The sequence below is a fragment of the Asterias rubens genome, chromosome 14, assembly GCF_902459465.1.
Source record: "Asterias rubens chromosome 14, eAstRub1.3, whole genome shotgun sequence".
NCBI classification, from domain to species: domain Eukaryota; kingdom Metazoa; phylum Echinodermata; class Asteroidea; order Forcipulatida; family Asteriidae; genus Asterias; species Asterias rubens.
The window spans coordinates 11,179,789-11,204,410 of record NC_047075.1 but is presented as its reverse complement, the minus strand read 5'-3'; the positions used below and the strand labels follow the sequence as shown (position 1 = coordinate 11,204,410).

The 24,622-nt window shown below is 37.4% G+C and overlaps 3 protein-coding genes across 3 annotated transcripts; 1 reads left to right on the top strand and 2 right to left on the bottom strand.

The window, feature by feature from the left end:
- The first annotated feature begins 2,903 nt into the window (after positions 1-2,903).
- On the top strand, positions 2,904-3,767 carry LOC117299135 (angiopoietin-2-like). Its single transcript, XM_033782598.1, has one exon. The coding sequence runs from the start codon at positions 2,904-2,906 to the stop codon at positions 3,765-3,767; it is 864 nt and encodes a 287-aa protein (XP_033638489.1).
- Positions 3,768-8,771: 5,004 nt separating this feature from the next.
- LOC117299134 (fibrinogen-like protein A) lies at positions 8,772-9,551 on the bottom strand. The gene is made up of 2 exons (XM_033782595.1): positions 9,252-9,551; positions 8,772-9,122 (listed from the first exon to the last, which is right to left on the bottom strand). The coding sequence occupies exons 1-2, from the start codon at positions 9,549-9,551 to the stop codon at positions 8,772-8,774; spliced, it is 651 nt and encodes a 216-aa protein (XP_033638486.1).
- A 6,357-nt stretch (positions 9,552-15,908) lies between these two features.
- On the bottom strand, positions 15,909-20,987 carry LOC117299133 (lactadherin-like). The gene is made up of 5 exons (XM_033782594.1): positions 20,975-20,987; positions 19,932-20,087; positions 18,738-18,860; positions 16,622-16,806; positions 15,909-16,052 (listed from the first exon to the last, which is right to left on the bottom strand). The coding sequence occupies exons 1-5, from the start codon at positions 20,985-20,987 to the stop codon at positions 15,909-15,911; spliced, it is 621 nt and encodes a 206-aa protein (XP_033638485.1).
- Between the last annotated feature and the right edge of the window lie 3,635 nt (positions 20,988-24,622).

The following is a 24,622-nucleotide window of genomic DNA, read 5'->3' as shown; positions in this document are numbered from 1 at the left end:
TCCTTTAGACTGTGGTTGTTGTCCGAGTGTAATTGGAAAAAGTACACTTTGAAGGAGGTTCCTTTCTTATTTATTTCATTTAATTATTTCACACTTTTCAAATAGTTTACTGTATTAATGTTATAAATTTGTGTGTGGGACTCTTAGATAAAAAAAAAAAAAAAAACACATTGGGTGACTTTAAGCATGTACTCATTCAATGAAACAAAATGATCAGAATAAATGATTGCAAAGATCAGTACAGCAGAAAGACTTGTTTCTGGACTAATCAGCCGGCGATTTAAAATTGATGGGATAAATCAAATTTGCAAACTGCTACTTTCAACATTTCATTGTTGTCGGAAAGTTTCAGAAAGGAAACTGTGACGAAGGTGTCTTATTTTGTTCAATTCATTATTTTACTCTTCAATATTTTGTTGTTAGCATTAGAAAACAAAAATCTCTTTTTTGAATGAATACAATCGTTTACTGAATACTCATTTACGGCCTTGTTCAGAACGATCGGAACTAAGGCAATACGAACTGTCATTGCCGAGCAGTTTAGAGCTTTGAACCTAAATCTATGATAACAAATCTAGATGCATTCATTATTGAATGATCATACATTGTTGCTGTGATGAGGCAAACTGTGGCCCCAAAATGCCTGTGATGCGTTTAAAGAGTAGCAACAACATAGAGGCATTTTGAAAGGCAACTTTAAATCCGCTCATAAAAGCCTCTTTAAGGCACGTTCAAACACAGGCCTCGAGAACGAGAACAAACACGAGAATGTTACAAATGCACGCCCTCTATAGGTTAAATGAGCGTGGGCGTTTTATGCGTGAAGAATTTCAATCTAGAATGCGTTTTATTTGCGTCATGATCGCAATCGTGTTCATTATCGTTGCAGTGTGACATGGCTTTCACTCCGAACACTAAACATAATCGTAGCATTACAATGGTCTGTTCCGTTATACATGGCATTGTATATAGTGAGATTTAAGCTAGCTGTAATTGTTTTGGATGATAACTTCATTGTTTGCAGTTCATTGAGCAATTATAAGGTGCCGATGGAATTGAACTTGATCTAAACAGTCAAATACAATAAACTACAATAAACTATAATGGACCGTGCAAGTTTCGCTCGTTTTCGATTAGGTAACCATAACATGCGGGTTGGTATTATTGATTATTAATTGTATAACAACTGTTATTATTTGTTATTGTTTTAAATTGATTGAGCCTAAGTAGTAACAGACAACCAATATGTCATCGAATACGCTTGTAACTAGCACGGTCTACCTAATTGTTTGAATAGCTGTTGAAATGCGGATGATTGGAATCATCAAAACAAATTCATTGATAAAAAGTGAACACAATTTTGTTGACTGAACATTTTTAAGTTTGTTTGTTTGTTTGTTTGTTTGTTTGTTTGTTTGTTTGTTTGTTTGTTTGTTTGTTTGTTTGTTTGTTTGTTTGTTTGTTTGTTTGTTTGTTTGTTTGTTTTTTGAAGGTTTTTTTTAACATACAAGGAACAAGCTTTCACCAAACAAAGTACATAATTTATAAGTAGTCATAAGTAGTCACAAGGGGCGTCTTGTTTTTGGTTGGAGAGATGGTTTTTCTGTTTTTTTTTGGGAGAGAGATTCGGGGAGGGCCTTTTTATTTGTATTCGCACTCTTTTGCAATTGGGTACAAACTTGAAACAATTAATAATGAAGGGGGGGCGCGTTTCGGACACTATTGGTATTTGTCAAAGACTAGTCTTCCTCTTTGCTGTATCTCAACATATGCATAAAATAACAAACCTGTGAAAATTTTATCTCAATCGGTCTTGAAGGTTGCGAGATATTAATGAAATAAAAAACACTCTTGTCACACGAAGTTGTGTGCTTTCAGATGCCTGATTTCGAGACCCCAAATTCTAAATTATGAGGTCTCGAAATCGAATTCGTGGAAAATTACTTCTTTTTTGAATTCCACATCACTTCAGAGGGAGCCGTTTATCAACTTCTTCCCATTACTTGTTACCTATAAAGGTTTTATGCTAATCATTATTTTGAGTAATTACCAAAAGTGTCCACTGCCTTTAAAGGTTCTGGTATTTTTTGGTATATTTTTTTCCAAATCATAGTAGTAGAAAGCCTCACTAAAAATATTCCTTGCCAAGGTGCTGTAGTTTTTAAGAAATGGGAAAATGCTAGAACGTGTAGTTCTGGCACGGCTGGTACCCTTTTTACATCAGCATAACCTATGTGAGGACTACAAGTCAGCCTAGAGTGCTTTTCATAGCACAGAAACCGCCCTTCTGAAAGTACAAAATGATGTGCTACACGCCATGGGTAATGGACAACCATATACAATTTACAACAAACGGTTACAGAACGATTTTCAAAGACCAACTCGACAGATCCAAGGCAACGTGTTCCTTTAATAATAGTGTCCAGTGTATTAAATGGAAACAAACTAACGAGCCAAAATTATAGAAATGTTACTGCCAAGGCTCAATATGAAACAGGTATGCTAGTCTTGATTAAAGGTTGTTGGAGTGGCAGCTGATTTTATTATGAAGCCATTCGGTATTTATAGATCAACAATTGGGAAGGGTTGGACGTATACAGGCAATTAGTACAACTTATCTCGGCCGATAACAGTAAAACCAATCGAAACCAACGGCAGGTGATGCAGGCGTTTGTTGCCACGAATGAGGGTTTTTATGTCTCTCTTGATCTCTCTCATCTATTGCTGTCAAAACCTGTCAAAACAGTGACGTCAATGGGTGGTGTTACTGCGTTAAAATTAATTGCAACCACAAATTGGGCTCATTTGATCTGTCAGTTAATAAGGAGCATAAACGCACTATTTTATCTCTTTTTTGAAAATAGAATCATTGAACATTCATCATGGATGTTATAATCATAATCATGGTTCTGAGTTTGACGGTAAAAACCTGCCAGGCTGAAAACCAACGGTTCGTCGAAACGTTATACTTGGCTGAAAACCGTGCCTTACTTAATCATGTGTTTCAGTGGAAGACTGGGCGAGACTGCTTTATGGATCCACACTGTGCATCATTCAACTGTCATGCCAGAAAAGGTATTTGTGTTCTAAATAATGCCAGCAGAGCTCACAGCCCCGACGACTTTGTTGAGATTCAAGAGAGCGTATTCTATGATGACAACGTGGATACTCTGTCATTTTCACAACCCAGTACTACAAGTACCAGTAGTTGCCAGAAGTTGTATCAAGCTGATTACCAAATCAGTGGTTTATACACAATCTTTCCTATAAGTCTGACTGATGGGTTACATGTCTACTGTGATATGGAGACAGAAGGAGGAGGCTGGATCGTGTTCCAGAGGAGACAAGATGGCTCTGTTGACTTTTACCGTAACTGGACGGAATACCAATCTGGGTTTGGTGATCTACATAACGAGTTCTGGTTGGGGAATGATATCCTGCGTGACCTTACTGGGTCAGGACAATGGGAGCTCAGGGTAGATATGGAAGATTGGCAGTCCAACACATCTTGGGCTTCTTATGGTGAGTTTGCAGTTAAAGGTACACACTACATGTTGATTCATATGATGCTCAGAGTACAGCAGGTGATTCAATGGCATTTAGTAATGGGCATCCATGCACAACCAAGGACAGGGACAATGATGCAGTTTCATATTACAACTGTGCTGAGTTCTATACCGGTGCATGGTGGTACAGTGGATGTCATTATACAAATCCAAATGATGAATATTACCAACAAGCAGACGTGCCATTTGGAGAAGGCATAACATGGAAAAACTGGAGCGGCCAATATTACTCCCTCAAGAAATACAGCATGAAATTACGGCAAGTTGTATGAACTCAATATTCACCAAGTCAGAACTTGGAAAATGATGCGTACCACACACACTCACTGGTAGCGTCACTGGTCAGCGGTTGATGTAAAATTTTGCCCTCAAATATCCAGATCAATCTTTCCTATTACAATCCATTCATCCTATCTTTTACCAAAAACAGCACATTAAATCACAAGTCTTACGGTCTGTAGTCTCTCTGGAATACTTATTATGTCCACAAGATCCATAAATAATTAACAAAAAACAAATCGTGCTGAACATAGCAGCTTGTGCCTTATGGCGTGTATCCAACATTTGTAGGGGTTTTGCTAAAATACTGTAATTCTCATTCTAAGTGATAAATTTATTTTATACGTCAACGCTGTAATTAAAAGTTGCGCTTATAGTTATTATTGTTTTACTGCAACAATTCGACGTAACTCGAGTCAAGTCCAGTTCACCTAAATTGTGACTAGGACCGGACTCGATACCGCGTTATGGACCCGAGTCCTACAACTCATGTGACAAGTATAGCCTTCACGCTCATTACCGTCCGTGCCATTGCTTTAATTTAATCTTGGGACAGAATATACAGAAAATAGGTATACAACGTGTTTGCTTTTCACGTTATCGTCACAGAATGATAAATGATGTTAAAAAAAAACAACACATGTAACACTAATACATATAAAGACGCAGTATAAAGCCTTGCAAAGGGGAAATTACCAAAAGAATAGGCATGGCATGGTCGGCGTGCAACAAAATGAATGCTGTAAGGAAATCAGGCCTCAACAAAAGACCAAACTAACCATCTTCAAATCAACTGTAGAATCAATTATATTGTGTGGCTCGAATACATGGACAGTCACCCGGGAACTTGAAGAGAAACTGGATGGGTGCTACAGAAAACTTCTGCGGACATGCTTTAACGTGCACTGGAGTCAACACATGACAAATACAAAACTGTATGGTAAAGAACCAAAACCATCCACCAAAATACAACATCATCGTCTGAGACTAGCAGGGCATTCATACAGAAGCACCAAAGAACCTGTCTCTCAGCTTATCACCTGGTCACCGAAACATGGAAGGAGAAACAGGGGAAGACAAAGGCTCAATTATACAGATGTAGTTGCCAGGGACATCGGGGTGCTTCCAGCTGATCTTCCAAACTTAATGAGAGATCGACAAATGGGCAAAACTTTGCAAGATTCTGACCCCGGTCGACTAAAGAGAGAGAGATAAAGCCTCAGTATTGGTACGAATTGCCTGTTTGTAAGAGAACAAAGATGAAGTTTCCATGGATGGAATGCATGCCTAAACTTCCGGAACGTTCAATAACAAACAAAAACACTATATTTATTCAGAGAACCGCAGTTAAACTGATTTGTTTTTAATAAGGAATATGTGTGTACACGTGAGTATAGTCTGCTCAGTGTTCCATAAATAATTCGCCTATTGACCTCGTAATTAAAGTGTACAATTAGGTCGATACAGTGCCTCAATGGCTGAGTAATTTATGAACTAATTGCTTTTTTGCGTGATTAATTAGCGTAGCAAGATTGGCCTAACTTAAATAGGTATTACTCGTTTGAGTATAACTAGTGCGGAATGGAAAGCTCTATGGCGTGATTTATGGCGTGCATGGATCAGCGATTTTGTTCGCGGACCAAAGAATTCCCTAATTTTTTTTTACGTAGCTTAAACGTTCGCGGGGAATATTATTTCCATTATTAAATTATCAGCCAGCGACGACTTTAAATCAAATCACAGTTTCTATGGTAACCGGTGTGTTGTCATTGACCTATTTAGTTATAATTTTCTGAGGTTTTGATTTTTTTAATTTGTTGAGATAAATCAAGCGGGAAGATCGGCATTTGACAACTTCCAAATGTGTTCGGTGTCTTTAACATTTAGTCCCACATTGATTCAATCAAAGCTCATTCAGTTCACTGTGATTGCATCAGTTTAATGTCTAAACACAAAACAGAATTGTCAAATTCAGTATGCTCAGGTAGATATAGAGACCGTGCCAATAAAGGGCAGAGTCAAACATTTCAAACTGTCCATGACCAGGGCCAAACATCTGCTCAGCAAATAGAGTTATATATTAGGACTAGAGGGCGCACTGGCCTATATACGCGCTCCGGCATTTTGTAAGTTGAACAAACAGCATCGCGTGAGCGTTCAATAAAACAAAACTCAAACGTGTATTTCATATTCAACGCGCGTACATAATGACGCGCTTGTCATCTTGCGGTCCCGTGGCGTTTGTGCACGAAGCATCATTCGTGCGCCCTCTAGTTCTTATAAATAACTCTATGGCTCAGCATGAAATTGTTTTTATTCTTGATATTAACATGATTACCAACCACAACAAATAGTCATTTACATTTAATGTATTGCTTGTTACATGTATTAAGCTGTTGTTTGCTTACCCTGAAAATCACGTGGAAATTTTTTATTTTTTTTTTTATCAAGACAAAAATGTCATGCTGAGGAAATTTGTGTGCTTAGCAGCTATATGGAATTAGTTCAAGAATGCTCCATATATGACTGCTCTTTGTTTGCGCAAACACATAAATACATTCAAGTTCAGTAATAATACTTATTGTGTGGTGCATGGTGCGAAACGTTTTAAATTCCTTAAGTTATTTTACTGCGCCCCATCAGGTTTGCTTCCCAACTTATGAGATCAGCTTGCCATTATTCGGGGCAGTCGGGTCTTGGGCGTGGTGCCGTCAACATCTATCGGCCCTCGTGGTTTAATAATTTCAGTAGCAATTTACCTCTAATATTTAATAATAAAGTATTCTAGACAATATATTTATGGTGTCGCTCTTCAGTTTTGTTAATGTTTAACATCACTAAAAACAGAAACATATTACTAACAACAACCCTTTCGAAACGATGGACACTTGCAAGTTTATTTAGATATTACAAGCTATTTAATTTATGTTGCACTTTCACTTGCATTACATTCATATATCTATATTTAAATGATCAACGTTGTATTTACACAATTCAATTGATTAAAATAAAACAATTAGTTGTCAACTTATAGTATATGATTTCCGCATCGGCAATTTAAACAACACATCACGTTTGCACAATGGGATTGTTGCGTTGTACTGAACTTATCATTTCCGATGATCCATATTTGTGTTTTCTTGGATGAGTACATCGAACAAAAATCGTTCTAGTCTAAAGTCCTCACATAAAAAAAGGGATACTAACGGAGAACAGCCTTCTTCAAAATGTACTTTCTTAAACACTCTGACAACAACAACCGTTATGATTCGCAGAGGATCGGTCGAGTTGGTCTTTGAAAAGCGTGTGTAACCGTTTCGGCCATTTATGGGAGTCAACATGTTGACTCCCACAAATGGCCGACCGTGTTAGTTCGCACAGTAAAATGAAAAGTATTTTGCAATTTCGAGGCAAGTGTGTGTGGATCATTAAATTATACTTGTAAAACATATTTCCAACAATAAGAATTAATTTATAAAAAGGTTACAAATGCTTTTTATAGACCAACTCGTCCGATCCAAGGCAACGTGTTCCTTTAATGATATTTCCGCTTCGTTAAAATTAAACCATACTTTAAGTGTTCCAGAGAGGAGTGTTGCTGTGGTAGGCAAACTAATGCTGCAATAATTTATTCGGATTCATCTTTTTTGTTTCATTGGATGAGCACATGGGCCCCACCCATGCACCTCGCAAACATTATGCTTTGCAAATCTATGGTATCAAGCCAACAGTCTCCAAATGTCACTGAATTGGACAGCGCCATCATTTATTTACCATTTTTGAAATGTTCAAGAATGTATTTGTTCTAATCCAATATTCACACACATATAAATAAGATTACAAAAGAACGCCATTCAAAATGTACTTTCTTAAACGCTTTGACAACAACAAATGTTTAAATTAGCAGTTCACGAAACATCTACCGATACCACATTTGTTATGCTGTACTGAACTTTGCAATAATTTGTGTTGATTTTTGTTTATATTCTGAAGTCCACACATACAACCAAAATTAGATGAAGAGATTGGAGTATATTAAAGGAGAACAGCCTTCTTCAAAATGTACTTTCTTAAACGCTCCGACAATAACAACTCTTGGAATCAGCAGTTCACAGTAAGTATGATGTCGGCTTCCGCAAATTTAAACCACACATCAAATTTCCACAAAGGGAATGTTGCTGTTGGTATGTTCTGGGCAACGTATATTCCGGTCAATATTTTTGTTTATTTTGAATATTTCATGTTTATAGTCTCAAACATTTCAAAATAAGATAAAGACAAGTGAAATATATCAACTTTCTTCAAAATGTGCTTTCTTAAATGAATCAGTAGTTCCCACATCATCCTTAAACCACATATTATTTTTTTCTTTTCCGAAACTGTCCCGTTGACCATTTGTAAATTAATCGTTTGTGGCAATCGTGTGGTGGTTGCCGAACCAGCCTTAAATGGACCGCGCCTAAAAAGAGCAGTCCCACGTACAAATTGTAGAAACTGTTATCATCGAAGAATTGTTTCATTTATTGATTTATGATTATTTATGTTGTTTCATCTCATCTTCTTTGAACGCGCTCTTTGTCCCTTTTTTTTATATAAATTATCCGATCAGAAAGCAAACATACCTTCAAACTATTTGACAAAAATACGTTTTTAATGTTCAGAAGGACATTATTGTTCTTGCTAAACTATCTTTATCAAGTAAAGCGTGTTTGTCTGATGAGTTGATATTTACAGAACTTGCCGTATTTCCATGCTGCACTTCTTCAGGGAGTAATGTCCCTTCCATCTGTACCATTGTATTCCGTTCCAAACTGGCTCATCTCCCTGTTTATAGTATTTACCGTTAAGATGAGCATGAAAGCAGTTTTTAAACCACCAGGCTCCTTCCCAATTGTCGGCACAATTGGCACCAAGTATACCATTGTCCTAATCCTTCGTTGTGAATGAGTAACCATTATGATATGACATTGAATCACCTGCTGTACTCTTACCATCATAAGAACCAACACGGAGAGTATAGTTGTCATATTTAACAGCAAACTCACCGTAAGAAGACCAAGCTGTGTTGAACTGCCAATCTTCCATATTTACTCTGAGTTGCCATTTACCCGATCCAGTAAGGTCACGAATGATATCATTCCCCAACCAGAACTCACTATAAAGATCACCGAACCCAGATTGATATTCAGTCCAGTTACGGTAAAAATCAACAGTACCATCGAGTCTCCTCTGGACCACGATCCAGCCTCCGCCATCTGTCTCCATATCACAGTAAACCTTTAACCCATCATGCAGAGTTGTAGGGTATATTGTGTAAATGCCATTGTCGAGGTAACCAGCTTGCTAGAACTCCATACAACTGCTATACTTCTTTATATTCGGAACGACAAAGGACAATGTTTTCACCTTTTCATCGTAGTATACACTTCCTTGCGATTCGATGAAGTCATCACGGCTGTTTGATCGGGTGATATTGTTGAATTCACACACTTTGTTGAATATTTGATAGTTGAACGATGCACACTGTGGATCCATAGAGCAGTCTCGCCCACATATCACAGGAGAAGATGTCTTCTTGTAAAAAACGTGATTCAGTAAGGCACGGTTTTCAGCCAAGTAGAATGTTTCGATGAACCGCTGTTGGTTTGCACTCCGGCAGATTTGCATCATTAAAATGAGAACCAAAGCTGAGATAATGGCTTCCATGATGATCATTTGTAGATATTTTAAACTGTGATAACTTGTATTAGAATTGACCCAGTTAGTCCTATATTAATTCAAAGTAAGCATTCAAATGGACAAAATATGTTGGTGCATACAAGTTCATTGCAGTACGCTCCACCTTGACATCACCTTGTCCAGAGTACATGTAGTTGAAGAGTAGCAAACGAACGTCTTTCTAGACCTATACTAATTATAAAAACGTTTGACTTGCAGTAGTTAAAGTCACAGTTTGTTACTTTCTGATTTAATGTAACCAATAAAAGGAAATTACTCTGTGATACTATCTGGGAAGTTTAATGCAGTAAGCTCCACTCATGGACTTCACCCTTTAACCTGTTCTCAGCACTGATATAAAAACGAACGACCAAACCGTATTATCAGCTCCGATAAAAACGCACAAAACCACTGCGTCGGGTCCTGATTGGTTGTTCCCTTCCCGGTCAAGTTCGTTTAGTTAGACTAATAATACTCTCCCCATTAAACACCTAGGCAGTAGCGATTTTGTAATTACGGCTCTTGGTCGGAACTCTTTATCCCTACTTAGTGAGTTAATATCGCAATCATAATTGTAAGACCTTCAAGTTGGGGTAGCTTAGCTTTTTATATACGTTTGATCAGTTTAAATGGATCACCAAAATTACTCTCGCCTATTAAACACCTTGGCAGTTGCGAGTCTGTAATTATTGCTCTTGATCGATACTTATTATTTATACTTTGTATTGCCATGAAAATGGTCAGACCTTCAAGTTGGAAAGGCTTTGAGTTAAATACGTTTGATCAGTTAACTGGAACACTATAATTACTCTCGCCTATAAAACACCTTGGCAGTAAGGATTCTGTATTTAAGGTATTTTAATTGGTACCAAAAATCCCTATAAAGGCAGAGTATTCGCCATCATAGTGTAGTTTTATACTTTTGATCAGTAAACTGGAGCACCAAAATTACCCTCTCTTATTAAAGGGTCTATGTAACTTTTGTAGGACAAAAACACAATGTCCACAGATTTACTCTAACTTACACAGTTTGAAGATAATGATAGTAGAAAGCTTCCCTGAAAATATTACGTGCTGAGGTGCTGTAGTTTTTGGGAAATGAGTAAAACAATGTCATGGAATAATTGTCGTCTCATGAGACGAAAATTATTTTAATCATTTACAAACGTAATTTCATGACATTGTTTTACTAATTTCTCAAAAACTACAGCACCTCAGTAAGTAATATTTAAGTTAAATCTATGGACATTTTGAAAAGGTACCCAAATCCTTTAAACACATTGGCAGTAGCGATCTTGTAATTAGGGCTCTCGGTAATTAGGGGTCGGTACTCATTATTCCTATTTAGGCAGAGTTATAGCAATCATAATGACCATACCTTCAAATTTGGATTGGTTGGAGTTTTTATCACCGTATTGAGTGAACATTTTGATCGTGTTTGTCCGCGAAATAAAAGGAAAATGTTGCAATTTCGAGGCATGTGTGTGTGTGGATCATCATCACACAAAGACAAAAATGCAAAAGTGCATGCAGAAAATAGAAAATTAGTTAAGTAAACTAACAAAAACAATATGCATACGTAATGAGCATATTATAAACACAAACTTAAAGATGAAGTGATTATACGGCACAGCCCAGACAATCATAGCATGGAGAGGGATGCCTTAAAGGACACAAACACAGAAAAACGTGTGGGGAAATAAATAAGAAATACTATAAATAACAAATAATATTGAAAGTATTCTTACTTTTAAATTATCTATCTAACCTTTTGTTCATAACAAACGTTTTCAAACGCTTTTAAAGACCAACTCGCCCGATTCAAGGCAACGTGTTATGTTAAGTGGAGCACCATATTACTCTTCTTAGTGATTTAGATATGCGCTTTACGAAAATGGTTCATTATTATTATTATTATGATTAAAACAAAAACCCGCGAAACAAGAATATGTAAACAATTTGTTGCCTACCATCGTCCGTGGCCGGCCACATTCAATGACCTTTGCCGTCAGCTGCACTGAACTACCGTTTGACTTTGCGAGATCGATGCGAGATCACACTCAAGTGTGAACGCGGCACAAACATGTGTGATCTCACTTTCGGGATATGCTCCTCCTTTGTTCCTTGTATGAGGATCTAGTGTTTATTATTGTTTATTAGATAATCTCTTTCCATTCTACAATATTGTTGCATTTCCCAACATTATCTAACAAAATAAACAAAGATCGGTTATACATTATGTCGAGAGACAAACAAAAAACACAAATTTAGGCGACTTTTTGGGGGTGCATGTGGTTTTTATTTATTTTCACGAAAGTGTGGTGCAAGATGTGCACTAACGAATAAAGTACTTGTACTTTTACATATATTTTTATATTTATCAATAAATATTTACTTGTTGGTGCGTGTTGTGCTTTTACAATTAAAGTGTTTGCTCAAAATATATTTAAATACAATATAATTTACTAATAATATTATACTTATGCTACATCGAGTTAGTGAACTACCAAGACATACTTATGAATACCAAAAGTCTTTATTCTGAGATTTGTAACTTTTGGATTGTACTGGTCTCTCGTATGTTCCTTAAAGGCAGTGGACACTATTGGTAATTGTCAAAGACTAGCCTTCACAGTTGATGTACCTCAAGATCATCATAAAATAACAAACCTGTGCAAGTTTGAGCTCAATCGGTCATCGAACTTGCGATATAATAAAGAACGGAAAAACACCATTGTCACACAATGTTGTGTGCGTTTAGATAGATGATTTCGAGACCTCAATTTCTAAACTTGAGGTCTCGAAATCAAATTCGTGGAAAATTACTTCTTTCTCGCAAACTATGGCACTTCAGAGGGAGCCGTTTCTCACAACGTTTCATACTATCAACCTCTCCCGATTACTCATCACCATGAAAGGTTTTAGGCTATTAATTATTTTGAGTAGTTACCAATAGTGTTCACTGCCTTTTAAACGCAGCTTTTTTTTGTGATAAATGTACAGTTGGAAAAAAAATACGAGTTGTCGACCTTTTTCTTCTAAAATTAACGAGAGTCTTTACCCTGCTTCGGTCTTGATTGTGTAAGAACACGAGTTGTTCGTCTTTGATTAAAATAACGAGAGTCCTTACCCTGTTGCGGTCTTCGATGTAAACGAAGACATGCCTTTGTTCATAAGTCAACACACCTGACACCGGTTTTATGGTTTTGCTCGCTGTCGAATTATGAGCCTACGATCACCATTCTTCGGAATATATGGGCTAGTCGTGTAAGCAAGTAATGCCTGCCAACGTGCTTACCAGTGAATCATGCTTGTCATAGCACACGGATTGCACTGTTTACATATTGCGCAGATTCAATATACTATACGTTTGGCAGAGCCACGAAGTTGGGCCAATGATGTATTCTTTCATGATGTAACTAAAAAACTAATACCTGTTTAGGCAAGTTCCTTAAAACAATAATAATAGGTTTATTTTGATTCAATTCATAAGTTGCCACAGGTTTCTCTCATTGTGTTCTACTGGCATCCAGGAAGAAACTTTTGAGGAAAAATCTACGAAAATGTAATACCTTTGTTGTGGCGACTTAAAGTTTAAGCTGTCAATTTATTCAATCCCAAGCACCGTTGATCCATCATTTTCGTGTCCTCTTTTTATTAATGATAACCAGTAAACCAGTTGTACCAACAAGTTCCTCTTTTCAACACATCATAATAGGTTAGACACATTTTGCAGTTTTTGTTCATTTGAATTCGTATTTGCCTATCCATATTCAATTAAGAACAAAACTACACACGGATAATTTAGGAATGGTTAATATACAGATATGAGCTACAAGGACATTCAAAAAGTTAAAAAACAAAATGACACCCATATTCTATCAACCAGGGCATGCAAGTGTTTTATTAGCCAAATGGTTTCCCCCCCCCAAAAAAAATCGCTTAAAGACAGTTCAAATTCGATTTTCAAATGTGAGAAAATATGCTATCTGTTAAAGCTATCTGTTAACACGTCCATTTCTTTAAATTAGTATTCATTTGTGTATGCTTCGTCAAATTTGATGAAATGACTTACAAGTTTATTGTTGCAATTGCTTCAAAATCAACCGAAGTTCAAAAATCCAAGATAATTTCAAATTGTTTAACTTTGTTGAATCTTGAGAAAACAGGATTAGCTTTATCAACCAATTAGGACCGATGATATAAGCTCAAAAGGTAGTTGTTATCGTATTTTTTTTTAGCAGTAGGCCTACACAGTTGTAAAATTTCCTAGTTTTGAGGTGATATTGCAACGGATTTTTACCCTCTGAATTTAACGCAAATAACACTACACTGGTCACAAGTGATTGATAGTTTGATTTAAATCATTTTCAATGTGAGACTTTCGAACACAAGGTGGCAGCAGACTTGTCAGGTAAATTGTCATTGTTTACGTAGTTCTGAGCATGCGCACATTACCAAGAACAATGGATTTTACCTGGTACGTCGGCAGTCAAAAAGTCCCAATACCCAATTGACATGTCACTTATTGATTGATAGTTATATTGATATCCTCTTCAAATGAGACGTCATACAACACGAATATTTGTAATAGTTAAAGCAAATACTGCATAATTTTAGCTACATTGGCTACGATAAGAAATAAACAATCTACTTTGTTTTATTTTATTTTACTTATTTTGTTTCTTTTGAGTGGAGCTCTAAGACTCCGTTTATTCATCTAATTATCTAATTATTTATTTATTTATTTATTTATTTATTTATTTATTTATCTAATTATTTATTTACTCATTTATTTATTTATTATTTTTTTTTCTTATTTATTTATTTATATAATTGTGTATTTATTTTTCCCTATTTCTTGCTTTTATAATTGTTTTTGTCTTTTCCAGTTAATGTTCTGTATTGTGCTACTGTAACGACTTTATGCAATTATATAGAATTGAAGTGACTTAAACAAACATTACTTTTAACAACTTCAACTATACAAGTGCACTTAACTAGTGGATCAAAATCAATTCAATTCATCTACTGACTTGATGAGCCATTATGTTGCATTAAAAAGTATTGAACAGAAACGATCATACGTAAGTGGTTAAACAAATTATCAATTCATATTGACTGTTTATCACTTACATCGCATAAACATTATGTTGTGTAAGTAATAATCCAAGTCAGTTTCCCTCATGGTTTATATTGATATCTGATTCAACATGTCGCATCCCCTTAAAGCCAGTGAACACTTTCGGTAAACAGTGTTGTCCAAGACCCACACTTCATGTATCACAACTTATATATAAAATAACAAACCTGCGACAATTTAGGCTCAATCGGTCATCGGAGTCGGGAGAAAATAACGGGAAAACCCTCCCTTATTTCCGCACGTTTCGCCGTGTCATGACATATGTTTACTATAAATCCGCAATTCTCGTTGTCGAGAATTGATATTGTTTTAATGTTTTTTAATAAAATTTCAGGAGAAGTCTTTTACCATTACCTTCTGTAAACCCTGTAAATTATTTGTAAATCTGTGAACTTTTTTTGTATGTTCCTACACGGCAGTTAACGGTTGTATGGCTTCTGACCGGCACCCACGAACAAAGATATTGACAAAATATAGGGACACCGCCAAAATAGAGTTAGATAGCTCAGTTGGTAGCGCAGGCACGTTAATCCGGAGGTCGTTGGTTCGAATCCCACTTTAGTCAATTCTTTGTTCAACCCTAAAAATCAAGTATAACCCAGTCAGGCACGATTGCTTGAATTGCCTAAAACTATTCTTACGACGCTGGCGGCGCGCTACCGAAAACAGCGTGGTTAAAGAAAACTGGTACTGAGAAGTCGCAACTTTCTCACTACAAAAACATATTCCATTTTCTTTCTGACATCCCTGTGGAGACATATTTTGTTCGTTCTGGCAGAACATCCCGTAGACTATATAACTTTTGTGTTTCATGTTGCGTTCCATTGTCTGTCTTCAGGGTTGTGAAAACAAAGTAACCGATTTAGGAGCCGCACCCTACTAATTTACCACCAAGCCATCGCTTTTAGATAATAAATTAATATTTAGCAGAACTTCCTGAAGCCTCTAGAAAACCAATCAAACAATTCTAGACATCTAAACTCCCGTTATATTTAGATTGTTGTGCACCCCTAAACCCCCCATCTTGATTGGTTTTCCCTAACAAAATTTCTACCGGTTTTCATAAACTTAGCAACCAGCTCCAAATTTAATTGGAACTGTTTTTAGCCTAAATTCATCAAGTACCTTTGATGAAACAGCGCCCTCACTCAGGTTGTGATAAATAATTGTCCAACATTTACAGTGTTTTAATTTTTTCTACCTCACCGGCATCCTAACACCTCAAAGCGCATACAACAGTTTCCTTCCGGTTTCCATGAAACCGGAACGATGCGCAAATACTGGGCGTGCAACACTGGCGAGAACCGGTTGGTCACTTGATAAGCTCCATCACGTTTACCAGTGAACTGTTAACAAAACGATATCAAGCCATCAATAAACATAAATGGACATGACATTTTGTCAACTGCAGAGCGATGTATTCGGAGCTGACACAACTCGCTTTTGTGAGCAATTGTCGAGTATTATGGGATACCGACAATCGTGTGGACAATCGTGTTGAATTATAACATAATAAAACAAATGTGTACTGTTACCATGATGTTATTGCGATATTGTACTCGTCGTCAAGTGACGGCGCATGAATGGTTGTCAGGAAAGCCCTCTTACGGAGGGTGAAATTATCGTTTGATTGTAGTTGATTTTAGGGTCAACACACGCTTAATTCTATACACACTATGCCATTCTTGACAACACATTCGGTTGAGCTAAATTATGACGTTCAGAAGCTACATGACCAGCTAAAATGGTGCCTCAACGTCGCAACTCAGTCAATACAATGCTCTGTGTCAGGTGAACCTCGTTTAAAACACACCATTGTGTGCACGGCTGATATTGATAAGACATGTAGACAAAACAACAAATAAAAGGCCTCAAGAATAATTGAATATAAGTATTGCCTCGTCTATTTACTTACGATTTGGACACTTCCAGTGGAGGTTGTGACGTATGTCAATACGGATGAAGAATCACCGTGTTTAACGCTGAATGTAGAAACGTAGTAGCTTTCGCTGATAATCTGTGTAATCAGACCAGTAATGTACACTCTAACTTTGAAGTTGACTTGTATCCATGGCAGGCCATCATATGCGCACCACGCACCTAAAATAAAGAGGTGAATAAAACGATACGAAAAGGTACCATTATTAGTTATTGTGTTTTGCCTGTGCATTTATCTAAACAATTTTTTGTTTAAAGATAAACACAACCGATACATTTTGGTAGCTTGTTCTTCTTCAAATGTTGTAGCTTTTGGGATGGAATGTTTAATGTCGTTAGCGCGCATTGGTAATTTTAGAGTTCGAGAAGTCTGTGGAATAATCTTTCGGCCATAATAATCTTATTAATTGATTTGACGGTGGTCTTCTTCATCAAATGACAGGAGAAGGCCCTGTGCTGATTCGTCAGCGACAATTGAGGGCAACACACGATGATTGGCGGCAAGTTCACAATTGCAGATCGCAGCTTAGCGTAGCTTACCGTACCCCGACCGCCCCCTCGAACCAGCCTTAAACGCGGATAAGAACTGATTTCTGGGAAACCGTAAAAACGCGTGCTAGAACTTAATACAGTAGTGGACCTAAGACAATGAAAATAACCTGAGCCTTTTGGCATTTAATCTGTACTTCAGAGTTTAAATAAAAACTGAGCTCCGTCATTAAATTAAATGACATGTTTTACAAATACCCAGACACAGTTTCCCTATTTTGATTGATTGGGAGGACATCACATGGGGAGTATACAACTTGGATTTCTGACGTTATGAACTTGTTCATCACTTTATACTTTAACTTATCAAGCTGACTTGCCCCCGTCAGTTTTCAGAGTTCCGAAGATTGGTAAACATGATGTTGTGTGTTGTGATTATATTTGATACATTTAAAACATGTTTTTATAGTAAAATATGTTCTCGAAAATAACAAAACAATAATAATACTCAAAGTGAAATAGCCCAACAAGTTTAGTTGATGCACTGAAGTAAATGTCGTCGCGCGCATAGTCGCGCGCGATAAATGTTACGAGAGGCAGAAACAATACGTTAGTATACACGAATGACACGATATTTCATTCCATTGACCATTTGACATGGATAGAAAATAACGCATAAATCGCGTACGAGTGACGAGCTACGTGGGGGGGGGGGGGTGGCAGAATTTAGTTGTTAAATTTACAGTTTTGTTTTAACATTATGAAGGTAAAGCAGTGTGGCAGTGTCATGGCCGAGTGGTTAACAGCACCGGATTCAAACACTGGTGTTTGATCAGTAGGGTCGTGACACTTGCTACATAAGATTGGGGAAGGTAGTGCTTTCTACTCTACCGGCCATACTTCGAATTGATGATACTAAAGCCTACACTCGTATGGACTGTGAAAGGGGTAACCCTGTTTCAGCCCCAAGGAGTAGGTGGCAACGGCCTCTGGAAAAAAAATATTGTAGCCCACACCTTGAGTGGTCTTCAGGCCTTGTGTGTCAGGCGACTTGCACAACAAAAGCTGTTTATGAATGGTAATCAAAGTGTGTTGAATCGGTTTTGAAATGACCGGCAGTGTTTATTCCATTGACCAATTGACATGGATAGAAAATAACGCATAACTCGCGTACGAGTGACGAGCTACGTGGGAGGGGGGGGGGGCAACATTTAGTTCGTAAATTTACAGTTTTGTATTTGACATTACGAAGGTAAAGCTGTTTATGAATGGTAATCAGAGTGTGTTGAATCGGTTTTGAAATAGTTCTTTTAACCCGCCGAAGCCTGGTTCTTGAAAACTTACCTCGACCTGGTCTCGGTAAACAGTTTATTGAAGTGTTTCGTGTTCATAGAAATGATTACGTCTTAGTGCTCATTGTAAAGTATACCACTTGACCTGGTTTTCACTTCACATGATTGTACGGAGTTTGTAATATCAGTAATTTTACTAAAAAACAAGGCCCTATGACAATGTTGATACCCAAAACAAGTCGTGTTGACTAATGTTTCGTCTGCCCCCCCCCCCCGCCAATCCTCTTATTGTGTTGTTGTTGTTAACGGTACCATAACTGTTGAGCCTTCCCATGCTAGCTGGATAACCATCGATGGCCGTCGACGCAGAGAGATCGGCATCGAGAATGTCTCCATTCTCCATACCGAGAGGCTGACCGAGGTCCAAGGAACAAACTATAAGATTAAGAAAACACGAATATAAATTAAAACAATACAAACATAATAGTATTATGTCAAGAGATTTACCATATAATATTATTATGGTAATTCTCTTGACAAAATCAATGCATGCATAATAGTTGGCTGAATAATTTGCTCCCACGAAATAAATTATGTTAAAAAAAAAAATAAAAAAAAATACATATCATTGGTACAGAATAGTTGACCATTCCCTCTTACAGGCAGTATATACACTATTGGCAATTGTCAAAGACAAGCCGTCACAGTTGGTGTATCTCAACATATGCAACAATTAACAAACCTGTGAAAATTTGAGCTCATTCGGTCATCGAACTTGCGAGATAATAATGAAAGAAAAAACACCCTTGTCACACGAAGTTGTGTGCGTTTAGATGGTTGATTTCGAGACCTCAAGTTCTAAACCTGAGGTCTCGAAATCACATTCGTGGAAAATTACTTCTTTCTCGAAAACCGTGGCACTTCAGAGGGAGCCGCTTCTCACAATGTTTTATATCATCAATCTCTCCCCATTACTCGTCACCAAGAAAGGTTTTATGCTAATAACTATTTTGAGTAATTACCAATAGTGTCCACTGCCTTGGACACTATTGGTAATTACTCAAAAATAACTGTAAGCATAAAACCTTCCTTGGTACGATTAATGGGGAGAGGGGTTGATAGTATAACATATTGTGAGAAACGGCTCCCTCTATAAAGTGACGTAATTGTCTATGAATTTGATTTCGATACCTCAGATTTAGAACTTGAGGTCTCGAAATCAACCATCTCAACGCGAACAACTTCGTTTGAAGTTCGATGAACGATTGGGCTCAAATGTTCACAGGTTTGTTAATTTATGCATATGTTGAGGTACACCAACTGTTGAGGCTAGTCTTTGACAATTACCAATAGTGTCCACTGCCTTTAATAGTTTAATTAATACTACGAGAGAACGTATAAATCATTTACTGGGAAACAAACAAGTTTCCGTGGAAGACAAACACAAAAGCGTTCCGGGTATTAGTTGTCGGACAGGAGTAAGACAAATGTTGTTATTTACAGAACCTTCATTCGAAGGGGTTCCTTTCAGGCATCCGCTTTGAAGTTTCTGCATGGCTGATTTCACCCAGTGGTATTTGTTATAAGGCTGACCGGGATCCGGCTCGGGTACTGGACCGTAATAAGACGACATCTTACGGCTCCCAACGAAGGAATTGCTCGCTGAAAATCAATAATCATAACGGAAACAGCTGAGTGACACGACGTTACCTTAAAATAAATTGAGTATTCCAGTATGACAGAAACAAAATCTTTTACGGGGAGTGCGTCATATCATTGTTTGTGAGAAAGCCTATAGTTAAAAGAGTGAAAACAATTAACTGTTAATAATTTTGACGGTCCCTGACGAAACGTTAATTATCGATTGATGGTGTTGGCCTACGTGTAAAAGTTACACCTTGTATCAAGCCTCTTGGAGTTAATTGACTACCATCGGCAATATCTCGAACGTGACTCTAAAATACAGTTTATAATTACAACAGATCTGCAGTAGTACGTTACGTAAATGCAAAGGTGGCTACACTTTGAAACCCTGCATTAAGAGAGCCAGCCATGGTTTTCACGGCACAAGTAGATGTTTCTGTTAAAGGGAAGGCACACGTTCGGTAATTGTCAAGACCAGTGTTCTCACTTGGTGTGTCCCAACATAAGCATACAATTACAAGCCTGTGAAAATGTTGGCTAAGTTGGTCATCGAAGTTGCGAGAAAAAGATGAGATAAAAACACGCTTATTGGACAAATTTGTTTGCTTTCAGATAGGAATAAAATACTTATTATTCAAGTGATAAATTACCTCTTTCACAAAATAGTGCTACTTCAGTGTGGGCCGTTTCTCACAATGTTTAATACTATCAACAGCCCTCAAATGCTCGTTACCAAGTCAGCTATTATGTTAATTTTTGTTTTGAGTAAATACCCAACGTAATTACCTTCCCTTTAAATACTCCTCTTATGAATAAAGCATAAAAGCCTTCCTTTCTTGAGCTCCTCCACAATACGTTTGAGAAACATAATGAATAATTTGAGTGGCCTAGCATTTCAGGTTTACCTGCTACATCCATATCAAGTGGCACTGGTTCAAAGTTCGGGGATTTCCCGGGGTTTTCCCGTGGATTTCCCCATAGACTTGCGTTGAAAGAAAATTATATGCACACATGTATTGCTGGGTAATTTAAAGAAAATACCAGGCAAGCTTGTCTGTAAACAGGGCGCAATTTCATGCCGCAATTTCATGCCGCAATTTCATGGCGCTTACGGGTGCAGGGTACTCTGTGCATCGGGGGGCGATGATTTTGGTTGTCTTTTTGAATGGAGCGTCTGAAGAGATGTGTTTATCCTTTTTTATTATCAGTCAAGCATAAATGTATTTAGTAGAGCAATGGGATGCCATGAGTAACACGATTGTTTTTCTTGCCATCCTCTTTCCACCCCACCCCCACCTCAATCCATGCCCCAATAATTCAGCAATACATTCCCTGTGTGTTGGGTGTATTAGTATGACATAAAGTAAATGTGTATTAATGTGCCATGTTTTTTTCATGGCCCGCCCACTGCAAAATGTTTTTGTCTGCGATCATGAAATGCAGAGTTGGGTCCAACATAATTTTGTCTCAGTGATGCAGACAAATACAATTATTGCTGAATATAAACTTATTCATATCGAGTGAATCATTAACGACGTTACACTTCTCATAATATTAAATTGACCTGAATTTGAAAACGGAGTAAACTTCTTGTAGGGAGTTTTCGTCAGTGGAAGTAAAAACACCTTGAATGGAAACAATGAGTTGATATTTCCAACCGATGACTGACGACAAACGTTAATTATTGGCTGGTGGAGGAGTTATACGCGTAGAAGAAACACGCTGTGTCACGCCTATGTGACTTATTTGACTACCGGGGCCAGATCTCGAAGTTCCAACCAAAACAGTTAACAAGAAAGACCTTTTCCGATATTAATTTACTTGAACTTTAAAATGGAGTACACCACGTATTGGTATTTAATACATCTTGGAGGGTAAGGCAATGGAAACAGTGAATTGTTAATTGTATCTGGTCACTGACGGCGAACGTTAATTATGAGCTGTTGGAGTAGGCCTAACTAAACGTGAAGAAACAAGTTGTGTCACGCCTCTGGGTTTTAATTGACTACAATCAGCAATACCTGTAACGTGAATCTCAAAACAGTTTACAACAGAGACCCGTTGTATTATTAAGTTACGTAAATGTCAAGGTGAAACCTGTGAGATTTTTGGGTCAAAAATACTTGATAATTAATTTAAAAACAGTTCTACTTAGTGTACGCAGCGTGCTTCATTGGTAGTCAGTATATCTCGGAGTGTAAGGAACTGGAAATAATTAATTGTTATGGGCTGGTTGGAGTAGGCCTACAAGTAGAATATACATGCTGTATCACGCCTCTAGGTTTTAATTGACTACCAAGGCAAGATCTCGAACGTTACTCTAAAACACAGTTTACAACGGAGACCTGTTGCATTATTATTATTATTATTATTATTATTATTATTATTATTATATGCCAAGGTGACTTCAAATAACTGTTACATCTAAAAGTCCATTTGTTATTCTTAAACCTCTTTGTTTTACATAGACCTGGTAGCAAATTAAATTTCCTTAAAGGCAGTAGACACTATTGGTATTTGTCAAAGACTAGTCTTCTCACTTGGTGTATCTCAACATATGCATAAAATGACAAACCTGTGAAAATTTGAGCTCAATTGGTCGTCGAAGTTGCGAGATAATAATGAAAGAAAAAACGTTAGTGTTTTTAGATGGTTGATTTCGAGATCTCAAATTCTAAATCTGAGGTATCGAAATCAAATTCGTGGAAAAAAAATTGTCACTTCAGAGGGAGCCGTTTCAGAGGGAGCCGTTTATCAACTTCTCCCCATTATTCATCACCAAGTAAGGTTTTATGATAATAATTGTTTTGAGTAATAACCAATAGTGTCCACTGCCTTTAATTGCCAAGGTGACTCTAATACGTATGACGAGGGAGCGCTTGTTTCCTGAACGGGAAGGGTTTAGGCCGGGTTGGGCTTGGTTCTATAGGGATCAGGGCCCAGTTTCATGGAGCTGCTTAATGGTAAGCAGTTTGGTTTTTGGTGTTTACTGCAGCAGCAGAACAATTTGCTTAAGCGTAAACCTATTTCACACGCGGTTGCATAGTCTAAGCACGTAAACAAACTGCGCGCGCAGCATTTTAGAAAGAAGAAAATACTGACAATTGGCGGGCGAACTAAATGCAGAGTGGCGATGAAAAACAAATCACCACCTTTTTCTTTCTGATATGTATTATTTGTAAGGGTTTCCGCGCAACATTTTAGAAAGAAGAAAATACTGACAATTGGCGGGCGAACTAAATGCAGAGTGGCGATGTAAAACAAATCACCACCTTTCTCTTTCTGATATGTGTTATTTGTAAGGGCTTAAAATGCCCAGAGGTCGCTCGTCTTTGTAGCTAGTATCTAAATATAGCTTAAAGTTTCACCTTTCGACTCATGTAGAACTCATTATGATTGGTTGAGTGCTTCATAGCGCCTTTTTTGTTGAAAGGCGACCAACTTTTTCCCCCGCCCGAGCTGTGTTCCATAGCATTACGCACGGTGACCTCTCATCACAAGTCACGTCGTCGTAAAACTTCACCCGAAACCATTTTGGTAAGTAATTTATATTTTCGGGTAACATACATGAAAATATTTCAAAAATATGAAAGTTTGGTATGTGTAGACTATAGTGCTGAGTTTATGCTTAACATAATATAAAGAAAAGTGTCGTTTGGAAGGCTTAAATCTTTTGATTTGGCATTCGATGAAAAAGTTTATGTTGACCTCTGTCACATGAACGTACCATTGTTGATCATGGGGGGGTTGAAGAGTGCGAGGGCAAAATAAAAGTTACATATGCGGGCGTGTATGCATGTCATCATGTACATGTATGTAAGCCTATATAGGTACGTCTACACGCCATGTAACGTGTCAAAGTTTTGACAGGGGCAATAAAATTAAAATACATCAATTAATACAGTTAGGCCCTATGCCTAATTACAGAAATATGCCCTATATTATATAAAGTTAACTATAGTTAATTATGGCCTGTGACATTTTGGCATTGTGATGAAGGTAAACTATTCCATGGCATTGAAGCTCCTTGTTTGTTGCCGTTTTTAATTTTAGTCCTTTAGGCTTTATGTTTATTTATTTTTTTTTCTTCTATATTATTTCTTTAGTAATGGACAGAGTTCTACGCAACAGAAGAGTAGACTACAAAGCACTAAGTTATGGTACCAGGCTCCCTAGAGTGTCCCGATGTCCAAGTCATCGCTGGTCAACTACAAAACTCTATGATCTCAAAATCATTGACCAAAAACAAGTGGATTTTTCTTTGTATTACAAGGTACACTATATTGGTTGGCCAACTGTATATGACGAATGGCGACAGGCTGCTGATATTGTTCAGAAAACACTTGACAATCATTTCCAACACCAGTTGAAAGTTGCAATCAAAGAACAACTCAATTCAAATCGCAGGACTGAAAAGTTGGTACAACTTTCTATACCAATCCAGAGGGAGGACTACACTGCAATCAGCAAACTTGGAACAGTGAAGAGAGGGACACATATGACCATCAAATCCCACAAAGACTTAAACCCGATCCTTGGACAAAACTGGTATT

Bases quoted from the DNA above. Each gene is read 5' to 3' on its own strand.
- LOC117299135 (XM_033782598.1), top strand. From the start codon at position 2,904: ATGGTTCTGAGTTTGACGGTAAAAACCTGCCAGGCTGAAAACCAACGG.
- LOC117299134 (XM_033782595.1), bottom strand. From the start codon at position 9,551: ATGGAAGCCATTATCTCAGCTTTGGTTCTCATTTTAATGATGCAAATC. The intron at 9,123-9,251 runs GTGAAAACATTG...GATGGGTTAAAG, and splicing joins GTGTATACTACGATGAAAAG to GTTTACTGTGATATGGAGAC.
- LOC117299133 (XM_033782594.1), bottom strand. The intron at 18,861-19,931 runs GTTCTGTAAATA...TTAATCTTATAG, and splicing joins AGGAACCCCTTCGAATGAAG to TTTGTTCCTTGGACCTCGGT. The intron at 16,807-18,737 runs GTACCGTTAACA...TCTTTATTTTAG, and splicing joins GGGAAGGCTCAACAGTTATG to GTGCGTGGTGCGCATATGAT.